Genomic DNA, 27,532 nt, shown 5'->3' with positions numbered 1-27,532 from the left:
AATAGCCTAGAACTGTTCTTTTCTGTTAAAACGCATAAAGTTGACAAGCCCTTAAGGTGCATAGTTAGCGAAAGGGGTACCTGGCAACGGGAAATCAGCACCTTCCTTATGAAGTGCTTGAAGTCATTAAAGGGACACTAAAGGCAAATAACAATTTATGTTAGAGTGAAAGCCCAATGTATGACAACTTCTAAAACGGCAATATTATCAACAGCAGTGCCCTACTTACCGAGAAATTAAGCTAAATGTATCACATGACGAGCGCCACGAGTGGGACATTTTCGAAGTGATCCCGATGACGTAGGGAAGTCGGCCTACAATAAATCACTAGTAATCAAACTAGCAGCAGTAAAAAAAGAACATTCCGAGCGTCAAAAGACGTAATAAAATGCCGTTTGTTCGTTTCCGCTTGATTCATGGAAAACAAAACCTCCGTGGCATTGCCATGGGGAACGGCGCGCGTGGTTCAAAGGTTCCGTTTTCGCCGAGCTGTGCCTCGCCCGTCTCAGTGGTAGTTTCGGGATCGCGTACTGCCGTGCGTGTTTTGCGCGCTCGTGAAGGTCGCTCTGACAGAAAGTTCGACAAAATGCCGCATGCGTGTGATATTGCCGGATGCCCGAATGGTCCACAACGCCAGTGCTGCAGCAAGGAAACCGGTGTGTCTTTTCACTGGGTGCCGCGGAATGAACTCTTACGCTCGAAGTGGCTTAGTGTCATGCCATTGCGCCAGTGTGCTAAACAGTCAAAACCTCTGCGTGTGTGCTCGCTGCACTTTCGTACTGAGGATTACGAGACCAACCGCAACTTGGTGACGGCTTTGAATGTGCCCATCCGAGCAAGTCTTTGCCGCAGCGCCGTTGTTGCTACTGTGGGTCCCGCTACTTCCGCTCGGCTGCTACTAGTGTCGGCGGCCGCGCAGTAAAAGCGGGCAACGTTGGGCATGGCAGCAGTGACGTATGAGAGTCGTATTTTCAGGCGGGAGATTTGAAGCGCGCTAATGCGATGCGGACCACTAAAAACGTGATTTTATTTCAAAATAAGCACTTCCTTGGCACAAAAGCAGCGCTACGAGGTTTCTGGACCGCTATTTCAACAATCAATGTCGACTTAATATTTGCCTTTAGTGTCCCTTTAAGGATTGAAGATCCTTTCATGATTAAGAACTCAGGAGAAGTGGTCACGTTCTTAAAAGATTCGTCTTCTGTTGGTTACGCTGTCTCATTTGACATTGAGAACTTGTTCTTTTCTATTCCCCATCAAGCCCTGTTTTGTGCCGTTAGATCATGTATCGAAAGTAATGGTATCGTACAGTTCCAGAACACTAGCGGTCTGACCCTGGATAATTTTTTGTTACTTCTGGAATTTTACCTTGATTCAACATATGTTACTTTTGGCAACCAGGTTTTTGTTCAACGGGAGGGCATATGTATTGGGTCATGCGTAGCGCCTGTACTAGCTGATATTTTCTTGGCCAGTGTTGATCGTGATTTGGTGTGCTCTTTGGACCAGGATATAGTGCTAAAAGTTTTTAGATATGTAGATGACTACCTGATACTTTTTAAAGAACAACCTGGTTTGACTCACACTAATTCAGTGCAAGATCTTTTAGCGATCTTTGAACGACACGGGAGAGGTTTAACCTTCACCCTCAAACTACCGGACGAGAATGGAATTCAGTTTTTAGATATTAACCTTTCTTTGACACCAGATCACACGTGCTGGATGTACTCACCGCGAGCCAGAAAAGACTTGTTACTGTACGATTCTGCGCATTCCAAGACAGTTAAACGGGCCATTGGCATGTTTTGCTTGAAGGGAGCCTTGGAAAAGTCATGTGTTCACCTGGTACATGACAGCCTGAACATTCAGATTGCCAGGTTGATGAATGCTGGTTACCCTACGGCAGTCGTGGTTGCTGTGGCGGAGAAGCTCCTCCAGAGGTACAAGGCTAGTGCGACTCAGGGGTGTCAAAGTCGTGAAAAAATGCGACCGGCAGTTGTCCCCTATATCCATAGGGTGTCGCATAACCTGAAGAATGTTGCCAATCGTTATGGTGTGCCGGTGGTGTTTTCTGCCCCATGCAAACTGGCGTCACTATGCCCCCGCATTGCCTCTGGAAATAGGAGCGTGCAAGCTTGCACTAAAAGCCACGCCACTCAGTTCGTCGAGTGCTCGACGGGGGTGGTATATGAAATCCCTCTGACGTGCGGGGGAAGTATACATCGGCCAAACGGGCCGGTGTATAAATGAACGACTAAGGGAACACCAGCTTTCGATAAAGAACGGACAAGGTTCTAATTTGCCTATTCACTGCAGCGCATGCCCGTCGGCTGCCTGTGGCAAACCGTGCCAGCCTTTGCTGGCAATAACAAAAATTTTGAAGCGTAGTCAGGACCAGTTGGCACGTGAGCTTGCCGAGGCTTTCTTCATCAAGAAAAAAGAGATTTGCGTCAGTGATACCTCCATAACATTGTACGATAATGAAAGCAGGTTCCTCGCATGCGCATAGACGATTTTGCGGTTTGTGTCGTATAAATGTGCGTTTTGTTGTTCAATAAAATTCAGTCGCAAGTCTGCGCTCGTCTTCGTTCACTTCCTTGTCCGTGTTTACTTCGCGCAGCACCTTGTTTCATGATCTCCAAATAACTTGGGAAACAAGGCAGTTGCTGTGTCGGCCCACGAGTATGGGATGCCCTTGAGAGTCATGCCAAGCACAAACAGTTTCTGCGTTTGTCACGCGGTCACACTGCAAAACGTTCCATGGACTGCCGAATTCCAAAGTCGGCTGGATCGTTTTCGGCCGCTGCAGCCCACCTGAAGCGTCTCAATGACGACTGGTAGCATCAATGTGCTGTTTCATGGTTACATGTCGCTTGATTGCCGCTACGCCATGTTGCCTACAGTTGATGCTTTGATTACAAAAAGAAAAAAAAAAAAAACCAAAACGCAGTTCCTTCGTCCGCTTGACAACACCATATTGATACAGTATAACCTCGTTACAACAGGCCTTCATAGTGAAGAGGATTTTGGTCTGTTGTAAAGGGAGTATGTAAAATCCAAGTACTGTTACAACAGACTCATGTAAACACTGAATGGGTCTGTTATAACCGGAGAGAATTACGAGTCACAAACATGGTCTTATTTTTAACGGGGGACCAAAAAAAATGCGATTTTTGGAAAATCGCATTTTCAGTTTCTGTAGCCCATTTCTATCCGATTCCAAAATATCTTCAATGAAAACTACGTAGAAGTGCTATAAAAAATTTGTTTTGCGTCTGCCGACTTGGCGAAAATTGCGGAAATAAAAAAAGCGTTTTTTAAAATTATAGCTCAGCAACGGCGTAACTGGGCGCCACCATTTTGGGCTCGTCGTAAGGAGCATTTCTCCGCGTTCAAGTTGTCCGTTTCAGCTGGCTCCTCCATTCAGTAACAAGCGTACGAAAAACACGTTTTGGCTGCTTCTGCAGTATTAACGCAGAAGCAGCCAAAACGTGTTAATGCTCGCTTCGGGATCGTCGTCTGCTGCTTGTGCGTCGCGAGGTCGTGGCTGTCGAAAATTGCGCTACTTAGTGACGCGTTCGCACTCGTTCTGTGTTTACGGGTCGACGATAATTTGGAACGCTTTAGTTGGGCAGCTGCAAGCGGAAGCTCAGTCATCAGATTACGATAGCGCGCCGCACTCGTCGCGAACATCGCAGACGTGCGACTAATAGCGTTGACTCGTTGGACCCGCTGTTCGAGGTTCTTCTTATCAGCACTTCGAAGCTTATGACGAAGACCACCGCGGGACAACTCCTGGTACTCACAATCGAGCATGACGTACTTTGAAACATCGGGCACTGCGGCCACACACATCGCAACCGAGCTTTCTACTAGATGTCGCGGTTAGGCCTAACTCCGTTCACGGTGCCGATGTACGAGCCAAATCCGAACTTTGCGGGCAAGAACATCGCGCTCGCGGACATGCAAAAGCGAAGAAGCCGTAATGTCCTTCGTCTCAAGGAATGAATCGCATTGCCCGCTGGCTCCTCAGAACCGCGGATGGGCATTTTGCGCATCGGCAGCGGATCCCCCAGCCAAGCTCGCCGCGCAGCGACCGCGCGGAGAAGCGGTGGCAACGGCTCGCAATTTCGCGTGTCAGCGTCCCAAACGCAACACCAAGCACGCTGCGCGCCGTTTTTTTGTCGCTACAGCTAGGCATAGCTGATCATTGACAGACTGGGGATCGGCGGCCTTCGTTCTTAAATCGGTACGTCGATATCCGCGGTGCGCTGCTCCCGTCCCGAAAGTATGCTAAGCGATGTTTGAAGTTGGAAGTTAATGACCGTGGTAGAAAAGTCCGCTCTAAAGGAGTCCTGACCACCTTGCTGGCCTGAAATTTTAGTCAATTATATCCGAATGTCCGTTGTACCAGAATCCGTTGTAAACGAAGATCAATCAATGGAACTAATACGGAGGTCGGCATAACGCCGCAAATTGGTATGTAATATCCGAATGTCTGTTGTAAACAGATCCGTTGTAACGAGGTTATACTGTATTTTGTCTCCATTTTCATCACTCTCATGGAGAACGTCCGTGTACAGCACGATGTCGCTCTCAATGGGGGAACCTCATGTAGTTAGTTTCATTTCTGTAAGTCAGAGTACACCACTTTGGCGCAGGCTTGGCGCAGAATCGCCAAATTTTGAGGAAATGTAGCAGGTTGTAGCAGCCAGGGCACTTTGGCGCAGTCTGGCGCAATTGGCGCAGCGGTAGCATCACTGTGGCGGAGTACTTGCCTACAACGCCCTACTTCGAAAACTCTGTTCGAAAACTTCAATGATCATCTTTTCCACCCAGAACACACAGCGAATTCCGTCACACTGGTCACTATTAAATTCTTTATTTTACCAGAAAGAATGGGCAAATGGCCGCATCAAGACGCGCTGACGCTGCGAGGAGCAGGTGACATGCTGCCTGCGTGTCACTACTGTGTTGCAGTGAAGTAAGTCTTTTCCGCATGCGCGCAATTCAGTTGACCACGAGACTGTTTTTTTTCTCTTTTTTTTTTCTTGCGCTGGCAGCAGCGAGGCTCGCCATTTCCCCGGTTTAGCAGCAAAATTGGGACCAGATATTGCCACCTCTGATTACTTCCACTAATTGAAAGTTCCTTGCATCACGCTTTTTGTATGTTTGGTTAATTCGAAAACCCGCTTAGATTTTTCACAGTCCCAGTGACTGAGTTAAGGTTTTACTGTATGTTCATTTAACCTTGAAGCGGGGCTTCGCAGCAGTGCGGACATCTGGAAAGGTGTATTCACGGTATAGCAGAACTCCACTGCAGTGAAACCACCTTTACAGGGGGTTACATACGGTTTATATATGTCTATTCGTTCATTTCGAATACTTTGAAATTTCCTAGAATTTAAGTTCGTTTCGAAGCGAATTCGAATACTGTAATATTCGTTCGAATATTTGAAATGCTCGAATATTCGCACAAGCCTAGTGATGACGTCAGGCGCCAAACATACGAAACGGCTGCTTGTGAATCACGAACGAAGTGGAGCTGCCGTGGAAATGTTGCATATTTCTTGTGCGAGCACGTGGCAAGTTCATACAATGTCGTGATGCCAGGGTAGAGTACAAACCAAAACTAGCTTTTAAAATAAGCATGTATTTCATAGGCTTTCGAACGCATGGCCTTCCATTTAAAGGGGCCCTCCAACACTATTCAACCCCCCATTTTTTACTTGCGGGTTGCGTAGACTGATGGCTGGGGATAATTTTAGCATAAGTTTAAGCACCGATATCAAATTATTTAGTATTTTAATCACGCGTTGAAGTTGCTACATCGCTGCTGACCGCATCAGCGCGTAGTGGCGCTTGCCAGAACTATAGCGGGCGGAAATGACGAAGATGGGCGCTGGCCTATGATTGGATAAACGTAACGTTAGAAGTAATAACGGCGTTGCATCAAAGTTGAGATTACTATTGTGTTTCGTTTTTCTTTTCTGTGCTTTTTCAATGAACTCCAAATAGCCGCCGTCGCAACAAAAAATATCACTACAACCACAAAGTACGACAGAGGCGCCGGTTGCCATTTCGCCTCTGGTTGCTCTGGCTTTCTTTTTTTTTTGCCTGCGCCGGTCGGATGTCCATATGAAACGCTTGCCCCTCTTCCTTCTTTTTGCGTCTGTACGTTTGCGAGCTGCCTCTTTCCGCATGTGCGGTAGGCTCATGATTGTTGTTGAAACGGTGCAAGTAATCCTCTTCGTTGAATTGTTGTCGCTGCACACTTGTAACTCGTCGGGCTGCTCACCCAACAACCCGCGTAGGGGCGACCGTGTTTAACCGCCCATGCCGCTCCACGAATTCCCTTCTCAGAATGAGAAGAGGGAATGACATGGAATGTCGTTGTAAGGAACAGTAGACAAAGCCTCCCCAGCCTCGCTACGAAGCAGTAGCGCCCACTCAAGTTCTGACAAGTCAGGAGGAACCACGTTTGTTACTATGGCAACGACGTCAACAATACGTTGGAAAGGAGAAGCAACAATGGTGTGCGAGCTTCCCCTACGTAAGAGCTTTCAGCCCATTTCATTGGAGCGCCATCCGATGTCACAGCAGAGTGAAATGTGGTCACGTGACCCCGCGAAAATCGAGTTGAGGGCAGGCATTTTTTTTCTTGTATTTTGAATTTTCTAAATTGAATAACTTCGTACTGCGTGCCGCTATCGCTGCCGTTCTTGCTGCACTAGTTCGTCCGTACTTCAGTCTACGCAATCCACGAGTAAAAAATGGGGGGTTGAAGAGTGTTAGAGGGCCCCTTTAATGCAAAAAAGAGGTAATTTTCCTGTGAGTACGCCTTAAAGAAAGAAAAAAAGAAAGCATTCCGCAGGAGTTCCTGCAAGCGTAACAATATATAAATGCACAGATGCTTTTGCGATTGAACTTCTAGGCCTACAGAGAGGGTAAGCAGTGAATACGCAACGGTCCCACCAGCTTCAACACTATTCATTGTACCCACTGGGAATATACTGCACTAAAGGGGCCAACAATAGATTATAATGAAGCCATGAATACAAATAAGTTATTATGGCATCTCTCCTTTGACTCTGTTATAATAAAGCTTGAGTTACGTATTGCACTGGCCATGCATGCCGTGCGTTACTGAAGCACACACACTACCACAAGCCCACAGGAAGCATCGAGTGAGCTCATTCTCGCCTTCGGTTCGATAAATACGGAACACGAAGAGACGCACAATGAGCATGGAAAGGAAGCACTCACGCCGACGTCCCACGGCCGGAACAGGAACTGCCGGTTGAGGTTTGACCGCTCGATGACGTCCATGTCCGTGATGTAGATGCAGCCGTCCTCGGCTCCCAGGCCCATCATGGCGAAGTTCTTCAGGAGCTCGCAGCCGATGGCACCAGCACCCACCTGCATTGGTTGTGTATCGCTCAGTAGGAATAAATTGGGCGGGGAAGGAATCGCTAGATTGTACTGGCGCAGTTTGAAAGCCCGATTTCCCATCACACCCTTGTCACAGTACCTCTCACGATACAGTGCTTTCTCATCAGTTTCTTTTTTCATCAGATCAGATGCCTCCTAGCAAGCTGATCCCAGTTCAGTGAAATTGGAGGTCGGTCTTCATTCCACTATAGCTTCCACTGAATCCAGCGTCCCTCAAGGGTCAGTGTTCGACACTCAACTCTTTCTAATCTATGTAAACGATCTACCCTTAGGAATTTCATCGTCCATTCGATTATTTGCGGGCGACTGTGTCCTGTGTCGCCAAATAACCACCACTAACGACTAACGCCAATGCAGTGACTAAGTTCGACAACTGCGCGGAATGAAACAGAGAGAGTTAAACAAATGGTGTAGAGAAATGGAGCTCTCACCAGGAAGTATTTCTGGGATCCAAGCTTCTTCTGTACCTCAGCACCGAGAACACAGGCCTGTGCACCATACCGAGTGTCCGCCTGCAAGGAAACGTGCCGTTAACACTGCCTTCCACACGATGTGTTAAGGGGGGACGCGGCCCTTGAAAACCGAAAAATCGCGAAAAAGTCGATTTTTGAAAAACCACATTTTTGGGTTGTATGTCTCAAACTACCTATTCTGTAATTATCAGCATCTAATTCAACCGCAAAGTGGAAAAAAAGTGCTATTTTCGAGGCCGCCCCGGCGTCCAAAACACGCGCAAATCGCGAAATCAAACCAAACTTCGCGCGCGCGCCATTCCCAGACCATGCGGTCGTCCCGCGCCACCTTGGTGTTGTTTTGACCGTGAATTCTTTCTCTCTCGTTTGCCGCCTTGCAAAATGGCGTCGGCGGCATGGTTGAGACGCTATTGGCGTTTACCCGCGATGCGATGCAGAGCGATGATTGGCTAGAGCAGCGCATTCATATCTCGCGGGAGAAAGCGCGCCCGCCATTGGCTGCTGCGCAGCAGCGGGGGCGGTCGCTCCCGTCGATGGCGCGTCCAGCGCGCTCGCTCGCCTCGTTGTTCTCTGCACCGTACGCTTGGATAGACGTCTGCTTACGAGCCGCGCTTGGCCTTGCACGATCTTTTCGATCATTTTCGCTTCTTTTTTTCTTTTTGCACTACTTATGTGCCCTTCGTCTTTGTTGTTGCGGACGATGCCGGCAATGAAGCCGAAAACAGTGCCGAGGTCCGGTGCGCGGAGGCGCGCTATGCGGCTTGTACGAGCATCGAAATTCCGCGATTCTGCTGCGGGTGCCGACTGCGTAGACGCTTGCAGCGGCGGAACTGTGCTGTAGGCTGTCACCAGTCGAGAATCCGACACATCGAGTGTGGCTGGAGCCGCAAATGCACCGAGTGTTTCCGAGATTGCCGCACGCGGCACGTGCTCCGTATCGGTGCCATCGAGCGTGACACCGAGTGCTTCTGAGATCGCCGGACCCAGCACTTCGTCGGAATCGGTGCCATCGAGCGTGACACCGTCGCACCGAGTGTTTCTGAGATCGCCGGACCCAGCACCTCGTCTGAATCGGTGCCATCGAGCGTGAGTGGACCGTCGCTCCATCTGCGGACGCGTTTCCTAACGAAGGAAGAAATCGATGCGAATGCGAAACGTCGTGACGCGGCTCGCGCTGAACTGGAGACACGAAATGCATCAGTCATTCCACTCTATTTTGTGGTCCCTGATGCCGAAAGAACAGCACTACATGAAGCGGTGCTGCAAAGCAACCCAAGTGATATCGGACTCCATTGGACTTCAACCAGGTCACCTGGCCGTCCAGCGAGCTCATGAAAAAAATGCTTTACGCGTAAAAAAAAATTCCAAACGACACCTAGAGATGATGGAGGGAAGACAAAAGAGGCAAAGAGTGCACAAGGACACTTCAAGCTACTCTGCAGGAGCTTTTTGAGAATAACACATGCACTGAACTTTCAAAGCCCGTTTTCTCAGAATGGATTTTTTAGCTAGTTGTGGTGCTGAGGAAAGCGATTTCTCAAGAACTGCTCATCAGATTTGCGTGCAGTTTTTTTTATTCTGTTCCTGGATGATCTGGCCAGGGTATAACAAGCTGCTTTTTTTAAAAACTGGTGCTGATAATTAAGGGGGCGGCCGGGTCTTTGGGACCGAAAAATCGCAAAGAAATCGGTTTTTTTCTAATGGCATTTTTGAATTCTGCGAGCATTTTTCCATCTGCCTGCCAATTTTCAGACTCGAGGAAGCGATAATTTACTTGTTATATCACTTCGAAGCGATAATTTACTTGTTATATCACTTCAAAGAAGACGCGCGAGCTCGAATTGCGCAGAATCCGACGAAAAACACCACTTTTTTCGCGACGCGGAGCAGGCGTTTGACGAACGCCATAGCCGCGACCTTTGTCTCGTTTGAAAGAGCGTTTCTTCGTCTACAAATTCCCGCTCATGCCTCTTCGCTCCGCTCATTGGTTGGAGAAAAAAAAGCAACCGAAAAAGAAGCATAGTGCACGATGCTATTGGCTGTTACGCGCACGTGACCGCGAGCTGGCCATTTCATTGGCTGAGCGCGTCTTGCATCGTCTGCTTGGGGCGGCAACAGCGCGCAAACAACTTGTTGCGCCGCCATTTTGCCTGTTCTTCGACCACCGACCGGAGTTGCTAGCGTGCTCGCGACTCAAGTTGTTGCAATGCCTGGATCAGCGCGGAAGTTCCATTCGCGGCATAAGTTTGGCAAAAAAATAAAAAAGTCGCAAGCGAATAACTTCAAGGCGCGTTTGTTAGCGAGAAGTGTCGACAACGAACGAGATGGGTCGCCCGCCGCTGCTGCCGATGCAAGCCCATCAGGCCCGCCAGCCTGCGATGCTCCTGATGCTCCTATAGACGACACATCGCTGGCAACGGAGCGCGCAGGAGAACATCGAGACTCTGCATCACCCAGCTCGTCCGCCGACAGCGAAGGATTCGCCGAGCCGCCCGAGGCAGCTAACGGAGAGTTAGGCCTAGCGGGCCTGACGGCCAGCGACGCTTCGCAAGGCAGCGGCCGCGTCCGCCGCGATACAACCTTGCTAACGCAATCAGAGCTGCGGGAAAGGCAGACGAAAGCCGATTCGAGGCTACGCGACCTTGCATCAAGGGCCGCGTCGAAAAGAATATTTGATTTTCTGAAAAACTACGCACCCGCCGGCGCTGCTCCCGCGGTGCCGAGCGAAGAGGCAAGTTTCATAATTGCCGATCTCGGCTGCATGGGTCCACTGTTGGATGCTATGAAATGTAAAGTCTGCAACAGCAGCGTCAGCATCTATAAACGGGACAGAGAGTACGGCCTTGCCGTGAAAATGTGTGCGCGCTGCGTGAACTGTGGTGACATCGCGCAAGCATAGAGCTCTCCGCGGGTGGATTGTGATCAAAAAGTGAAACTGTTCGCCATCAACATTCTCGCCACTCGAGCCATGCAGGCCACTGGGAACCGTCAAGCGGCAATGAACGATATCTTTTCGACTATGAACATTTCCCATCGCGGTCTCCATAAGAAAACGTGGCAAGGATACGTAAAGCGGAAATTGACGCCTGCAGCCAACCGCGCGGCCGAAAAAGTCACAGGCGAGTGCGCGAGTGCAGTTCGCAAGCTGTATAAGGAACTGCATATTGACAATTCCGACAATATTGCAGTTTCTTATGACGGCTCGTGGATGACGCGCGGGCACTCATCCCACATAACCGTGGGGGCAGTGATCGAGCTCTTCACTGGGCTTGTGCTGGACTATGTAGTTCTGAGCAATTACTGTGCCGGATGTGAACTTGGACCGAAGGCAGACTACCCGGCATACCAGGCTTGGCGTGACAGCCACGTGTGCCAGAAAAACTCCTCAAAAAAAGCTGGCGAAATGGAAGTGGAGGCAGCCGTGCTCCTTTTTGAGAGGTCTCTGGAAAAAAATGGCCTCAGATACCCCACAATCTTATCAGATGGCGACAGCCGCACCTTCCTCGCCTTGCAAGAAGCAGATGTTTATGGCTTCATCAAGGTACAAAAAGAGGATTGTGTAAATCATGTACCAAAGTGTATGGGCACTGCCCTACGCAATTTGGTTGCAAGGCACAAGGGAGGGGCCTCTGAAACCCTTGGAGGAAGGGGAAGGCTGACTGGGGACCTCATAACCAAGTTGAGCTCTTATTACGGCTGGGCGCTCAAATCTCATAAAGGAGATGTTGAGGGCATGAAAAGAGCTGTCATGGCGACTTACCATCACATAACCTCTAATGATAGTGAGTCGAACCACAGCCTGTGTCCAACAGGCCCAGGCTCTTGGTGCCGGCAGAACGCGGCAGCTGCAAAAGGGGAGCCCACTCCAAGGCACCGCTATAATTTGCCACAACATGTGTGCAAGGCTCTTCTGCCTATTTATGAGCGCCTATCAGAACGAGGGCTCTTGGAAAGGTGTCAAAGGGGTAAAACCCAGAATAGTAATGAAAGCCTTCATTCTATGATCTGGGCTTTGGCACCTAAGCAGCGCCATGCTTCACTGTTTGCCGTTGAAGCTGCAGTTGCTGAGGCAGTTATGAAATTTAACTGTGGCAACGTGAGAACGTCAACAGGTATCCTTGATGAACTCAATCTCAACCCCAGCCTCCCAAGCATCAGACGCATGACGGAGAAGGACAGGCGTCGAGTGGCAGACTAACCGCAAGCGTGCCTCAAGTGAGAATGTGCAGCGAGCACTGAAGAAGCGCCACTACAGTGCTAAGCATCAGTCCGATTATGTTCCTGGTGGCTATTAGCATCTGCATTGAAAAATATGCTCATTCTCATTGTGGTTTTTTGAATAAACTGTGTGTTTTTTGTTTTTTCCATTTTTCTCAAAATGTAAATTTATGACTATGTTCAATCTTGAGGCCTCGATATCTCGGCAGCTAGGGCAGGCAGAACAATAATTCTTTTTGCAATGGAAACCTGTATGCGTATAGAATCCAAGTATGAGAATGGAATTTAGAGCCCATGCCTTTTTAATTAAGGGGGGAGGTGGGGATCGAAGCTGAAATTCTTTATTTTTTGTCGTAGAACAATGAAATTTGGCATGCTTATTGGGAAGTGCACTGAATGACTATTTACAAAGTTTCGTTAAGATATCTCCAGCAGTTTTGAAATTATAAGTTTTTACTTGCATCATTGTTATACCAAACTTGCAGAAAGCCTGGCGTGACAACAAAACATGGTAAAAGCCCAAAGTTGCCCTCATATTTTAGCCATAGGAATGGTTCATGCTATGACATTCTCCAAATATTTTTATTACCCCGATTTTTTTTTACACTGAACATTACATCCATGCTTGCATAATGCATTCGTTATCGTCATGTCAAATTAGCTAAAGAGTAAAAAAACGAGGGAGTAATTCAAAAATATAGGAATGTCATAGCATAGAGAATTGACTAGGGAATACAATGCAACAAACCTCATGAAAATCCATCAAGCCATTGTCGTGCTACGCTTTCTGCAAGCGGGACAGTCGGGTGAAAACACACTTCTGAGAAAACGGGCCCTAAAGTTGCACAGCCACTACAGGTAAATAAAAATGCCCTGGGGCTGTAATATTTAGTGTCTTTGCTTGCAGGGGTTTTCTTGTGTCCTTGATCTTTCATTTTTCTGCACTATGTGCTTTCCTTTTTCTTTATTGGTTATTTTTGTCAGCTCTTTGAAGGGTGAGCCTTCAGGTTTAATGGCCAGACTTGCATATTACAAGTCTGTGGCATGCAAATTTAGGTGTGCTGTGGCAGTTATAGCCAAGACATTGGTGGCACAGGAATTTCTGAGTAGTACTTAATGAAGCTAATTTGGCGGATAAAAACTTGTCCACTCCTTTACACAAGTTCATTTGTCACCCCCGCCTCGATACGCTCCATCATTCACCCGGTCGTGGTAATGGTAGTCGGCGAGGCTTTGATTATTTCAGTACATTTACAAAAGCTTGCTGCGATACCATGCACGGCTTGAAGCGCACCTAAATTACATCACCAGTGAGTTCTTATTTCCCCGCGAAGTGCTCGGCCGCGGGGTTCGGGAAGTCTGTGCCCGATATGCTGGGTGGCGGCATTTGCTGGCGATGCGCAATATGTCAAGCCACAACGATGAAACATCGGCGTGCAATATGCTTGGCCTCGCATTTTGGGGCGCCGACGCGCGAAATTGTAGCGGTGCTTCGAGCGATCGCTGTGCGACGAACTTGGGGAGATCGAGTGGCCGTGGCCGTGGGGTCCGCGGCGCAGCTGCCGATGCGTCAAATGCCGATCAGCGATTCCGGGCTGCCAGCGGGCGATATCATTAGTTGCTTGCAACAAAGCGCATTGCGGATTGTTCGCTTTCGCATGTCTGCTAGCACGATGTTCTTCCCCGCAAAGTTCGAATTCGTCGGCGCCGCAAACGTAGTTAGGCCTAGCCACGGTGCCCGATGTTTCAAAGTTAGTCATGTTCGATCACGCGCACAAAAAGTCGTCCCGCGGCGGTCTTCGTCACGAGGTCCGAGATGCCGACGGGCAGAACTTCTAACCGCGGGTCCGACGAGTGAATGCAACACAGGTCCGAGACGTGCTTCTGCGATGTTCGCGAAGAGCGCGTCGGGCTATCGCAGTCTGATGCAGGGTCTGAGGAATGAGCTTCCGGGTGCAGCTGCTAACGCGTAATTATCGTCAACCAGCGAACACAAAACGAGTGCGAACGCTTCAGTAATTAGCGTGATTTTCGACAGCCGTGACCCCGCAACGCGGAAGCCGCAGACGACGCACACCGGGAGCGACCATCGGACCAATGGCGAGGCGCGCTGGAGCATCATGGCGGCCGCGGCCAATCGGGGGCCTCGAAACGACCTTTAAACGTTGGCTTTTTGTGCGCTTGTTTTTAAATGGAAAAACCAGCTGAGGCGGGAAATTTGAAGACGGAGAAATGCTCTTTCAGACGAGCCCTAGATGGTGGCGCTCGGTCGTGTCGTTACGGAGCTATAATTTTTTGAAAAACGCTTTCTTTTTTGCGAATTCCGCGATAATTTTCGCCACCTCAGCGGGCGCAACAATTTTTAATAGCACTTCTACGTGGTTTTCAGCGAAGATATTTTGGAATTAGATAGAAAAAGGGCTACAGAAACTGAAAATGTGATTTTCAGAAAATCTATTTTTTTGCCATTTTTCATGATTTGATCCCCGCGTCCCCCCTTAATTACTGATCAAAATTGTAATATGTTGCCAAGTGCTTTTTAGAATGTAAAGTTCATTCTGCTGTAAAATAGCTAAAAAAAGGCAAAAATAGAAAACTGCTTGCATCGTTTCAATCTTTAGTCATTAATATATGTTGCCATATCTTAAATGTCGCTTTTAATTAAGCAAATTTTTTTCTACTGAGGCCTTAAACAATGGGGGGGGTGAACTTAAGGTATCTCGGGAACGAGATGAGTTACAGGAAAAGTACAGTCAAACTTCGTTAATATGTACCCGCTCTAAACGTACTAACGGTTAAAACATAGCTGCGACGAATCCCCGACCGAGTCCCATAGAGCCCAATGCATTCGCTGACCGCTTAAGCCGTAGTGGTTCGCCCTATGCCTACCGGTTAGTGCGTACCCTGCGTACCGCGGTAACTTTTTGTGCCATAAAATTTTACTGTGCTGCTCAACTTCCTGACGCCAGAATGTGCCGCCAAAGGTCTTCCGCCTTTTTGAGAAGTGCGCAGATCAGTCGATCCCCGATTCCGACTTCCGCGCGATTGCGGCGACGCCTTTGCTGGTAAGCATCGGGCGCATCGGGAAAGAACGAAGGCGAGGTGGCGGCCACCGACGAACGCGCCGACATGACTTATCGCCGACAACCTCATCACAATAAGTATCTTCAGCTATCTGCTCGGGCACGCGTGTGGCGCAGCGCTACTTTTTAAGCCTACTGCACGCTTTTATTAGGCGACAACCTGAACGCGCTGGGCCACCGATCGCTGCCGCTTCGTCGTGCGCGGCCGTCTTCAAGGCTGAAGTTGAATTAATGGCACAAATGCTCGGTTAGGGTCGAAGAACTTCAGCCATGTACCAACTAGCCCGACAGCAAACGCTACTAAGCCGTCATAAGGCGCGCACCGCTTTATAGAAGCGAAAGCAGATCGCTGTTGCGTAGCTAGCGTTGCGGGTCGCGGGCGCCGAGGAACCTCGCTGGATTGACGCTACAGTATAGACCGCTTATAACGTAAGTCGCCGGAGTCGCGAATATCCGCACTATAAGCGGTACCGCACTATAACCAAAACAACCTTCTTCAAAGTCTGCACTTGCGCAAAACGTGTTGAGCATGTAGCCTCGCGTGTCCGATAATCGACATATGCGATTTGGGGCGCTTACAACCACTTAAATCTCCGAATGTTCAAAAATTAACCGCCAAAGACCCGCATTGCCAACGAAATGAACACGGGGGAAAAAGCAAACAAAACAAAGTGCCATCGCGGAAATTCGCCGACTACCTCGAGGTATGCGCATTACACAGAAACCATGTCGAATCGCAACCGAAATTTCATGTGCTGAGCGGTACCGATCGTTCTATTTCACGAGCGCGCACGCGATGTCCAAGACATTGCAATCGAATCCAGAACCACCATTCGAGAGTTGCATGTGCCAACCATGCCCTCGTTTTCATTAACGATATGATTCCCTTCCCTTCAAGTGCAGCCATCGCAAAAAGTTTCGTTGATTCCGCACCAAACCGCAACTTTTATCGCCCGCGACCGCTACCGAAAAGCAACCAACGCTGATTAGGCCTAGCCTGCGGTTCAGCATGTTGTCGCGGGAAGTTTGTCCAAGACAAGAAGAAGATCGGAGGTCGAAAAGATCGCACTCGAGCGCTAACCCAAGAACAGCGCGCGTGATACGAAGTTTGTGTTCGCGGCCGGGAGATCAACGGCGACAAAAGCCCGCCAAGCTCGTTTAAGTCCGCGCACTGGCAGAAAAGGCGAAAGCCCGCGTCATGAAGCCGCAAAACTTTTCAATTTGCGGACGAGGTAGCAAATGCGATATCTGTAGCAAGTGTGATAACGACGACGCTTTTCCCGACAGGAAACTTGCTTTAAAACGCGCTTGATGAGGACGCGATCGTACGTTCCACGCGGAACGCACTGCCGGCAAGCGGCCGCGGAGCCTTGCCGCCGCCGGTGCAAAGGCTACTCCGTCGCCTAGGCAACCACCATCCTTCCCCACTCGGCGAGCCCGCACAGCGCTGCCGCGGTCTTTTTCCTACCTCCGCCCCTCGTTCGTTCACTGCGCGAGCCCTCGCCCTTCGTAATGACCTCGTTGCTCCCTCCCCAGCGGCGTACCTCCTTTGAGAACCGCACTCGCTACCGCGTTTGTCGGAAATATTTTCCCGCAACCGCATTATAAACGGTATTTCACCTTGGGGGACTGCACAGTAAGCGGTATGCGTATACATGCGGTTCTATGGGAGGGTAAACGGGCGTCGAAAAAGACCGCATTATAACCGGTCCTGCACTATATGCGGTTACGTTATAAGTGGTCTGCACTGTATCACACTAAACGCACGTGTACGATACTGCAAGCGTAGCGCGGTTGTAACTATACTGCAAGCTTTTATTAGGCGACTACACAACGCGCCTCCGTCCGCTGCCAGGACCGCTAGAGCATCGCGGAGTGCGCATCGCTTGCATGAAGCTCGTCATCGCTGCGTTAACCGAACAAGCTACTCGCCGCATCTGTGCACGATCTGGAGCGAAGTGGGTACGAACAACAGTCCCACGATAAATGCGCGCGTGCGGCACAGCAAGCGGCCCGGTAGACGCGCTGCACGCAACTAGCCGGGAGACGATCGGCTCCCGGCTCCACGCGGCCGTACCGCGTTTCACTGGAACTGTGTCAGTTTTCGTTTAGTGGCAGATCGCGGTTAGATGCACACACATATACCGCGGAAATCACACTGTCCCTTCTGTCGCTATGTCGGTCACTGCGTTGACCACATATCAGGGACCCTGCAATAGTTTCGAAATGCTCTTCGGCGTCGCCACTACACGTTATCGGGCGGTCGTGCGAGTGTGCCAGGATGTTTTCTCCACTTTGGCAAAAAGAAAGAAGAGGCTTTGCGGTGGGTACTTTAGGCAATATTTGCTGTGGCACTCTATTTATTTGGGCGATGGCGTACGCTAGGAGATGCAAATTTGTACTTGGTGTTTAATGCGTACTACCGTTTAGTGCGTAGTTATGCCGCGTTCCCGGCAGGTACGTATTAACGAGGTTTCACTGTAATTACATATTTGAAATCAGCAGAAAAAACTGCACAAGTGTGCACAGTTTCATTAAGATCACTGAAGAAATAACAAAAAAATGTCTTAAATGAGTCTGCCCCCTTAATAACAAACAATTAAATTTTGATAAATCTCGTCATTGTGGGCTACATCAAATTCAAAGTTGCATAAAAAATTTTTGGAGGGGAAATTAAAAAAAAGGGCTTTGTAGTACCCTAGGATATCTATCCAGGGATGACCACAAAGAATTTCAGCTTTCTACTATATCCTGGGATTTCTCCCGGCTCTGCCTCAGGCCCACATGTGAACCACCCAGTTAGACCTCAGTAACTCAGGAACTGATCAACACAATTTCATGAAACTTTGCAGTTTCTCAACTTTTAGTGCAGTGAACACACCCTGAAAGTTTCATCAATATATCTCAAGAAATAAAAAAGTTCGGTCTCCGGGGTAGCCTCCCCCCTTAAGAAAGAGGTCAAATTAGAACCGAAAATACCCACCAGTGAAGTGGCACTCTCTTCTGAAACCGTCCCTGATTGCGGCAGGCACTCCAGCGCATCAAAGTAGAACCACTGCTGGATCGGGTTGAACTTGCCGCTGCACGCCTGAGACACACAAAAAAAGAAGTGTTTGCCACAGTGAAGAGCAAGAAAGAATAGATCTTAATGATCGAACCGTTGGAGAAAATGAAGGTAGGAGGTCGACTTTTGAATTTCATGCCCAAGCCCCCATGCTAATACATCAGAGCGATGTTATGGAGTTGTCTTTCATGTTTTGGCCGCATTGGTGCAGTAAAATTTTTGGAAACTACTTGCACTAAATGCCTGGCTCCCTCAAAGCTCAATGCAATTCACCTTTACCGATAACGAAGTACGCAGGCACTAACAGGTACCGTCAAAACCAGATATCATGGTGACTGTGTGGGAACCTCAAGCGCACCCTTGCGGCAAACGTGTTGCTTCTGCCGCAAAAATTAATTCTGCTAAAACTAGTGAAATCGATATTTAATACAACATTCCTTCACGTACGGAGTGCGAAAGCATTTCTATGATGACGATGCCAGAGACTGCCCTCACCTTCATGATCTCCTGAGCAGTGATGCCTCCGATGACTGCCTGCATGGGGCAAAGTGAGCCACTGGAGACATGGGCCAGAGTGGAGAGCAGCTTCTCGTCGAGACTCTCCAGCGGTTTGGCCGACGAGGCATTCTTTTCTTTCGCCAGGGCCACCACCTCGGCCGCATCCTCCTGCAAGGGTAGACCACCCAAGCGACCTTGCTTACATACAAGCACTGCCAATTTCATCAACATTTTGGCGAACCACACATGCCAGCAGTTCGGCTTGAAGCATACTAAATTAATATGTTGGCAACAAGGCAGGTGTAGGGGGCTAACTTCACAAGGATCTTTCAGTCAGCAGCTACATTTTGACACCTGTCAGCTGTTTAATTGTAGCGTGGCCATCCAGGAGTAATCTGAGCAATGTGCACCACAGGTGGAATTTTAGAAATGGAGCCTACAGAGTTCCCTGAACCAAAAATACAGTTTCCTAGGTGAGATCGCACCAATGAAAGGACCCTTTACAACACGCCGCATCACGTGAGAACTTTCGTCTACTGTCTTCGGCAGTCTAGAACCAGAGTGCACCTTGTCGGACTCCACTTTAGCAGCTGCACTATCATAAAGTAGAATATGACTGCCAAAAGGGCAATTTAAAGAGAAAACAGAAATAGGCCAATCAAATAATGAGATCCCAGTAACGATCACAAACAACACCTTGACGCCTAACAACAAACAACCACAACTGTGGTTCAAAGCCTCGTGAAGCCGATTACAGTGCTTGAGACATCGCCATAATAATGCTTATATTTATATCAGAAAAAGATGCTGATTGGTGAAGAAAGAATTAAGGGGATATGTGGGCCTTTGAAAAATATTTTTCAAAATTTGAGTTAGAATGATGAAAATTTCAAGGTTTATGTAGTTTTGTATGCTGAACTTAAATACACAGCTTGTTTTAATGTATGTTATACCATTCTTCCTTAACAGAGACATTTTGGTAAAAATCTTTTGTCATCTTTCCAAAAAAATGTACTGCATAGTTATTGCTAAACTCCACGTCATTATAACCTGCTGTAACCAAGGAGTGCCAAGCAACAAGTTTCGTCATTCTAGCTTGTCTAGAACAAAAGTTGTAGGCATTTGAAGTTCATGTTTGCAGTACCAGCTCGATTACTTTGATCAAAAGTGACATTTGTTTTAATAAATAACATTATCTTGCATTACTTGGTAGTAATACGGCACTTACCAAACACTTAGGTTCTAAACAAAAAAAGAATGATTAAAATTGGACTTGTGGAAGCCGAGAAAACGTGATCAGAAGATTGCACACTGGCTGAAAAAATGAAACTGAGAAAATCAGAAAAAACGCAAAGCATTGTTTTTAAGAGTTGTGCAACCAACATAGTAGGTTTATTTGATAGCAAACTCATTAATATGCCCCAGGTGAATAATCACTGCATGGTTTTGCTTGGTGACGCCGCTTTGCTGCTTGAAGGAAACTGGCCGAAGCTGCCCTCTTCCGCTCTGCACTAGCGAGACGTTGACAGTCTTTCTCTTCTGCCCTTTGGATGCCCTTGCTGCTTTGCTGTATTTGCATTTCTTGCAGAATCCGAGAGGAAGCTTCTTTCATGCCGGCATTGTACCTCATGACTGCCTCTGCGACCGCAGTTTCTACTGCAACTAGGGAGGCATGTTTAGTCTTTGGCATGAGAGACCAGATCACAGAATGCAGAGATTTGTTCGCATTTTGCGTCTTGCCTCGGTGGCAGCGCTCCAGGAGTCTTTTGTCAGCAAGTCGTTCATAGACAGGCAGGAGCGCCTTGCTGACATGTTCTGGCAAGCTCCGGTGCTTTGGAAGTGGCTCTCCTCTAGCAGCAGCAGCAGCATTTTGCTTGCACCACGAGTTTGTACCACTTGGGCACAGGCTGTGGTTTGGGTGCTCATCTGTCGAAGATATATGATAGTACGTTGCCATTACGGCTTTGTGCATACTATCTACATTGCCCACATTAGACTTCAGTGCCCAGCTATAATACTTAGTGAGCTTTGTAATGAGCTCACCTGTCAGGTGGCCTTTGCCACTCAAACCCCCACCATGCTCCGTTTTGTGCTTCTGGATGAGGTTGCGAAGGGCAGTGCCCATCCGCTTCTGCACATGATTAACGCAATCTTCCTTTGCAATGTTTACGTAACCATAAACTTTGGCGTCTTCGAGGGCATGGAAGGATCTACTGTCACCATCACAAAGTATTGTGGTGTAGCGCAACCCATGACGTGCCAGGGAGCGCTCAAAGAGGGCAACAGCTGCCTCTGGTTCCATCTGGCCAGACTTACTTTCGGTATTTTTTTGGCACACATGATTGGCTTTCCAGGCACTGTACCCAGGATCATTTTCTGGTGGTGCACGTTTGCAGCCAAGGCAGAAGTTTGACAGTACCTTGAAGTCAAGCACATACCCCGAAAATAGCTCTATTACCGCACCCACACCAATATGAGACAGGTGGCCCCTAGTCATCCAACTGCCGTCGAAACAAACCGCGACGTTTCCAGTATTCCCGAAATGGAGCGTTTTGTACAGTTCCTTCACTGCTGAAGCAGAGTCAGACATCACCCCTTTGCAAGCCTCCATTGCAGCTGGGTTGAGCCTTTCCTTCAGGTGTCCTTGATATGTCTTATGATGCAGGCCTCTGTGGGATATTCCCATAGCAGAAAATAAGTCATTGAGCGCTGTTTGCCCATTACCGGTGCTTTGAACTGCACGGGCCGCGAGAATGTTGATCTCGAATGGATTGCACTTTGCCGTTCCAGACACGCGCCGCGAGCTCCACTTCGCCTCCAAAACGCCGCAACTGTCACATTCCAGGCTCAATTGCACCGCGATGCCGTAATCTTTCGCACCTCTGGAAATGGAAAGGGTACCTCCGCACTCGTTGCACTTAGCCCTGCTGCACAGTAGTTCGTTAACAAGATCGATGTCGACGACCGTGTACGTCGCGGCCGACGTTGAGGGGGCCGTGTCGTTGCGCATCGTTGCGAGGGTCCGCAGCTTCCGTTCAGTGGCCGAGAGAGACGATAATGCGGCAATTTTTTCGTCGGCTTTTTGTTGGAGCTGGTCGCGATCATCGTTGCTGAGGAACGTTGTGTCGATTCTCCGTCGCTGGTCCTGGCTGTCAGGTCCAAGGGAGCCGCCGGTGGGCATAACGATACCGCCCGACGTCGTTGTGCCGGCCGTGGTCTCGTCGACCGATCCGCTTTCCGATAGCGCGCCGTTGCCCGATGTTATCACCGTCGGCGAAACGAAGGCGTCCGCTAGCCTTTTAACGCGTTTCCTGCGCCTTTTCCCGAACTTGTGGACGGTGCGGTACTTGCGGTACGGCGGCATGTCGCACGCTCGCGCTCGTCTTTATCCGATCAATCCGCTTCAAAATGGCGAGGCGATACGCATGAACGACGCGCGGGCTGGCGCGGGCAGCTGAACACCTGCGCGTCGCGCGGACCAATGAGAAACCTCCATCTGAGCATTTGAACTTAGTGCGCGCCGCGCGGGCGAATCAGAAGCCTCCTCTTTACCACGTGATGACCACGTGATGCCAAGCAGCCAATGATGGGTTCGCATTCTGCTTTTACTATTTTGCGCTTTTGTCTGCTGTGACGCGCCGCAGGAAGCTCGTTTTTGGCGGGAAAAAGAGCTGAAGGATCGCTCTTTCAAACCAATCCAAGATGGCCGCGTAACGACGGCGGGCTGTGGAATGCGACGGCGCTGAAAATGGTCGTTTTTAGCAATGTTTTCGCGAGAAACCGCGTCGCATTAGCTTGTTTATTTGACAATTTCTTAAAAACTACGCGTCTGAAATGCCCAAAACTTCGGATATAGGTGGAAGGGACCCCAACAATAACGAAAATGACAGAATTTAAAAGTGCATTTTTTCGCGATTTTTCGGTCCTAAAGACCTGCGTCCCCCCTTAAAGGTACGGCCGTCAAAGCAGTTCAGTTTATCAACAAAATTGCACAGAGTTCTTGAATTGGTTTGCAATTACTTTTGCATGCAGTTCAAACACAGTTGCACATGTAAAAGACTGTTTGGAAATTGTTCCCAAGACAAGTGTCTTCACACTCGCAGCAGCAGGCAGAAACAATCCCCTCCCCAAGTAATGTGCTCTCATTACATAAGCACTGTTATGTGCTTGCATTAACATACAGCTACAACCAGTGGCAAAAGTCTACGGCGACGTGGGCTCCCCTGCAAAAGCAAACTTATGCTTTGTCAGTGCCCGATGCTTCTAACCTAATAGTTAACTGTATGGATTGCAATAACTACTACAGGCTAGAACACTCAAATGGAGGCTCTGTTAGACAAAGCAGGAATACAGCTTTCTCAAAAATTTCACATCCGACTAACTTTTGATACAGGGTGCACACGGCAAATTACCGAGCTTGAGAACACGTGCAGCACTTGGTGTTCCAAAGCACGGGCTTGGGCAAACAACAGACATCCGCCAGCAAATTGCGATGGAGTGACATCTGCTCTTCCCACCATCTCCAGTGCCAGTCGAATGAGAGAGGAAAAAGCACTTCTACTAAGTGGGTTTTAACTAAACATCGAGCAAAATTGTCACAACACTAAAGCTTGTTGGAACAAAAGCACTTCTTTGTAATCAAGAACTCTGTGCAAGCAGTGACAAGCAAAGTGTAGTTTTTTAAGTTAAGTTGTAGTTTTTAAAGTGTAGAGTGTAGTTTTTTAAGTTAATTAAGTTAAATACAGAGTATTTTGTCGCTTCATATGTACAGTAGTTAAGGAAAATGTTTATGCTTTTTGTTGAACGAGACTAAGACTACTTTAGGAGTTCTGCATGCAAGCTAGTCTCCGCTGCCTTCCCTACACTGTGACCCAAAGCTACCTGCAGCAAGTGCAGCCAAGACTACTGGAGCAGTAACAGCCAGCATGCCAAACTTGGCAATGCAGACAGTTCAAAGTAAACAAATGCAGGCTTTCTGTGAGAAAGAAGCGTTGCTTTTGCCAACACGGCAGTCACACCAGTTCTGAAGACTCTGTACCTTGTTCCAAGGTCGCGGTAACCGTGAGTGCTTTGCCTCGAAGGCGTGAAGTGCTTGAAAGCCCAAGTGCAACTGGTCCTGGCGGTCCATCTTTGCGAAGTCCGAGATGACATATTCTGGATCCGCGAGGGCGTCCTTTAGCGACTTCTGCAAGAGTACCAAAAAACCAAAACCAACTATGAATTGCATGGCAATACAAAAACTGCAAATAATAAACAATCACTGACAGTGCTGCCAGATTGGAATACTCATCTTGAACGTGGCAACTTCGATACCTTTTTTTTTTGTAAAATGTGCATGCCCAACATCATTTTGAATATACCATATTTTCTTGCATATAACCCACGCCTGTGTATAACCTTGAACTCAAAAAGAGCACCCCCACTTTTTCAAGCACATTTGCCTTTTTTTTTTTTAGAGCGGGTTATATGCAAGAAAATACGGTACGTACAAAGGAAGTTTTCAAGCCATGTGAAGTGAAAGCTTTTATCAGCAAGCAGCCACAGCACTCTAGGCCACACCTTACCAAAAATTAACGCTCGCCAATGTTCCCCCACACAACAGCTCCCACAAACTTCAAAACACACACATGCAATACACGAATCAAACACCCCCCATGCTTGCAAAAGAAAAAGCACCACTCACAAACTTAATGTCCTTTGGCATCTTGACTTGTGTTGCGATTCCACCCCTGAGGTAATCTCCAAATTGTGTCGTGTCTCCCACGCTGAATGTGTAGGGACCTTGTGAGAGACAAAACGTACATGAACTAAAAAAATGACCCCAGAAGCAAAATAGTGCAAGTGAAACCATTACCCCTGAAGCAGTTTTTCACCTAACACAAAAACCGAGCTCACCGAGCACCTTGACTTTCATGGGTGGGCAGTTGTTGATCTCAGTCATGCCACCGACTTCCGTGAAAGTCACGTAGTCCCCATCCTCAAGTCCGTGCCGTGTTTCGTCTAGGCACGTCACCACCGCTTCCTTGTCCTAGGGCACACAAGCCATAGCAAACCATTTCGTTATGCACAAGCAACCAATTTTATTTCTTTTACATTGCGAATGTAACGTTGACGTTCCTATTCCAAGGAGTACTAATATGTTCACACTTTACATGCTCCTTGCATGTAATGCGGACGACACTTAGCAAAAGCAAAGGCTGAACAAAATCTACTCCCATAATGACCCCACCCCATGTAATGATATCCAAGTATGCTTCAATTTCTACAGAGAAACAAAAGCAATCTGTGTGCAGGTATATATGCCATAAGGAAGCCGCAAGGCTACACTATTTCAAAAATGCGGCATTTTAGCAAGTGTACCTCAAGCAATTTTTACACTGAATGTATGTAGCAAGTGCCTCCATTGTTTCAACAGATGGAGACCACACATGCTGCAGAAATTGTGGGTTTGGCTACCACAGATCACAAGCTGTCCACCGTTAAGTTTTCCTTATTCAGTGAGAGAAATAAAAGTCAATAAGACCTTTGTCTTGCAGATCGGTTAGGTTCGTGCAGTGGCTTAACACCAGTGTTCCAAAGCACGGGCTAGCGCAGATACCAAAAGAGCACTGATATCTGCTCGCAAAATGCGATCGAGTGTTGTTTTCTTTCCCACTCTTTCCACAGCGCCAGTCCATTGTACAAGGAAAAGCACCTCTACTTAAGTGGGTTGTTCAACACTGCTGTAGATAAATAATGTGAGGGTTTACTTTATCCACTTCATATTTCCATAAGACTATTTTCCTCTGAGCAGATCACACTACACTTTTGGTTGAAGGAAGAAGTTGACTTTTAGGGGCTTGTTTTTCTTTGTTAGACACAATATTATTGAGAACACTCTTAGGTTTAAAAATGCACATATATACTTCATAAAGTGGACGAGAGGATAACTGCCACAGTAGCTTAGTCGTACAGCATCGGATGCGTTATTCGAAGGTTGCACGTTCGGTCCCTGCCGGCGGCAAGTTATCTTTTCGTCCACTTTACTTTCTTCACATTTATATTCTAATTGCTACAAATAACAGCCCCTATACCTTCCTTGGCATTATTGTCTGTTAGTTCTCAATAATATTGTGACTACACTCTTGGTGTATCGCCAGTTACTGTTCATCAAACGACCACTTGTCATGTGCCACACAGTACCAAATCAAGGCCTTCAGTGAGAACCTAAAGCAAGCATTAACAACTTTTCAAATTAAGCCCAAAACACACACCTTGCTGATGGAAGCAACCATGACTGACACCGGCTGCTCTCCAGTGGTGTCAACCACACGGAAGGTCTCGCCAAAGTCACAGAAGATCTGGCTGCAACGCAGCGGTAGGAAAATGAGAATGAGCAAAATTCTGTTACCTTTCACTTCAAATCCACGCAAAATGTTTTACAGACAAAAACAACAATGGTCTAATTGACGTACCCAAAGAGACCTCGGGTGTCGGCCACGATGAGGGCAATGTTGTGAGCACGAGTGAAAGACGAGATGGACAGCTGCTCCGCCAGCGGAGTGTCCGTCAACACCACCACCTGCCAAAAGACACTCACTGTTTTTCTGCTTCCGTGACAGAGCACTTACAAGCAATGTCAAACAACTATGGAGCTGGAGGCCACCCAATAGCTTTATGCTTAGGTAAGAAGTGAAATCAAGTTAACCCTTCACCTCTCTGGACTAGCTAGGCAACTCCACACATTTCGCGCACCCAATAACCGTAGACCAGCTGAGCACTTCGACCATTTTCTTACAAAAATAACACCAGCAAGTCCATAAACCTAGTTCCCAGTTTCATGCACAGATGGTGCTACGATGCCATACGCCACTTTCCAGTACAGTGTCATCAAGAAAGCGGACTGCAAGCAGTGCAAGAAAGACATCTTCCCATGCAGCCAATGCTCTTCTCTGTGTTCAATAAACAATACTGTTCTGAAGTGCATTTCTTTTGTTCATTTTATTATGCCAATTCTACAAATCACTGAAGAAAAATTAATAATATCTGGGGTTTAACGTCCCAAAACCACGATCTGATTATGAGAGACACCACTAAAGAAAAATTGGTGATGTGGGAATGCTTCCTTTTCAGTAAAACATATTACAGGAAGTGAAAAGTAGTCTCCTACAATCACAACAAACATCTATTGTTTGGAGGGCTTTCATATCCATCCCAACAGTAGTAATCATTCCGCTGGGAAGATAAGCACAGAAAAATAACTTCAATATGCAGAGCCTTTTCTAGGAACAGAGTAGTGGTATGGAAGCATGGCACTTGTGTTAAGCAATGGAAGGAACTATTTAAAACTGCAATGAAAAAGCTACCTTTTAGAACCCTTGGCATGCAATACCCATTTCTTTTTTAACGAAGCCTGCCTAAAAGTATAGCCATATTATTGGCGCATATTGACAACCCGCGAACTTTCATTACATTAAAGAATGAACGTGCAGAAAAAGAAAGGAAATTTAGTCTAACAGGGCTAGCTTAGCAAACGGCTCAACATGGTCACGTATACAAAATCTGCCTTTGGTGCCAAGCAGGCAAGGTGCACTCACACTGAACCGTTTCAGAAAGTCCTCGGTGAGGGGCTGCGTGTGGGCCGCAACTGTGACGTACGTGTTCAGCTCCGTCAGGGCTTGGAGGCATGCCTCGGCACGGTTTTTACCAAGGGCACTCTCGTTCAGGTAGAACTGAAAACGCCAAACATCATCGTGAGCACGTAA

At 47.9% G+C, this 27,532-nt stretch overlaps 1 protein-coding gene across 1 annotated transcript in view; it reads right to left on the bottom strand.

Moving 5' to 3' along the window:
• Positions 1 to 27,532, bottom strand: part of LOC119396792 (ubiquitin-like modifier-activating enzyme 1) — a 55,785-nt gene that overhangs the window by 16,219 nt on the left and 12,034 nt on the right. Inside the window, exons 4-13 of the mRNA XM_037664119.2 lie at positions 27,365 to 27,499; positions 26,243 to 26,349; positions 26,042 to 26,132; positions 24,684 to 24,816; positions 24,472 to 24,569; positions 23,827 to 23,973; positions 18,786 to 18,956; positions 18,210 to 18,314; positions 7,884 to 7,964; positions 7,267 to 7,419 (exon numbers count right to left, since the gene is read on the bottom strand). Coding sequence (XP_037520047.1) covers positions 7,267 to 7,419; positions 7,884 to 7,964; positions 18,210 to 18,314; positions 18,786 to 18,956; positions 23,827 to 23,973; positions 24,472 to 24,569; positions 24,684 to 24,816; positions 26,042 to 26,132; positions 26,243 to 26,349; positions 27,365 to 27,499 — 1,221 coding nt within the window. The remainder of the gene's footprint in view (positions 1 to 7,266; positions 7,420 to 7,883; positions 7,965 to 18,209; positions 18,315 to 18,785; positions 18,957 to 23,826; positions 23,974 to 24,471; positions 24,570 to 24,683; positions 24,817 to 26,041; positions 26,133 to 26,242; positions 26,350 to 27,364; positions 27,500 to 27,532) is intronic.

Source organism: Rhipicephalus sanguineus, chromosome 6 (assembly GCF_013339695.2).
Source record: "Rhipicephalus sanguineus isolate Rsan-2018 chromosome 6, BIME_Rsan_1.4, whole genome shotgun sequence".
In the NCBI taxonomy this organism is placed as follows: Eukaryota; Metazoa; Arthropoda; class Arachnida; order Ixodida; family Ixodidae; genus Rhipicephalus; species Rhipicephalus sanguineus.
This window is presented reverse-complemented; position numbering and strand designations above follow the sequence as displayed.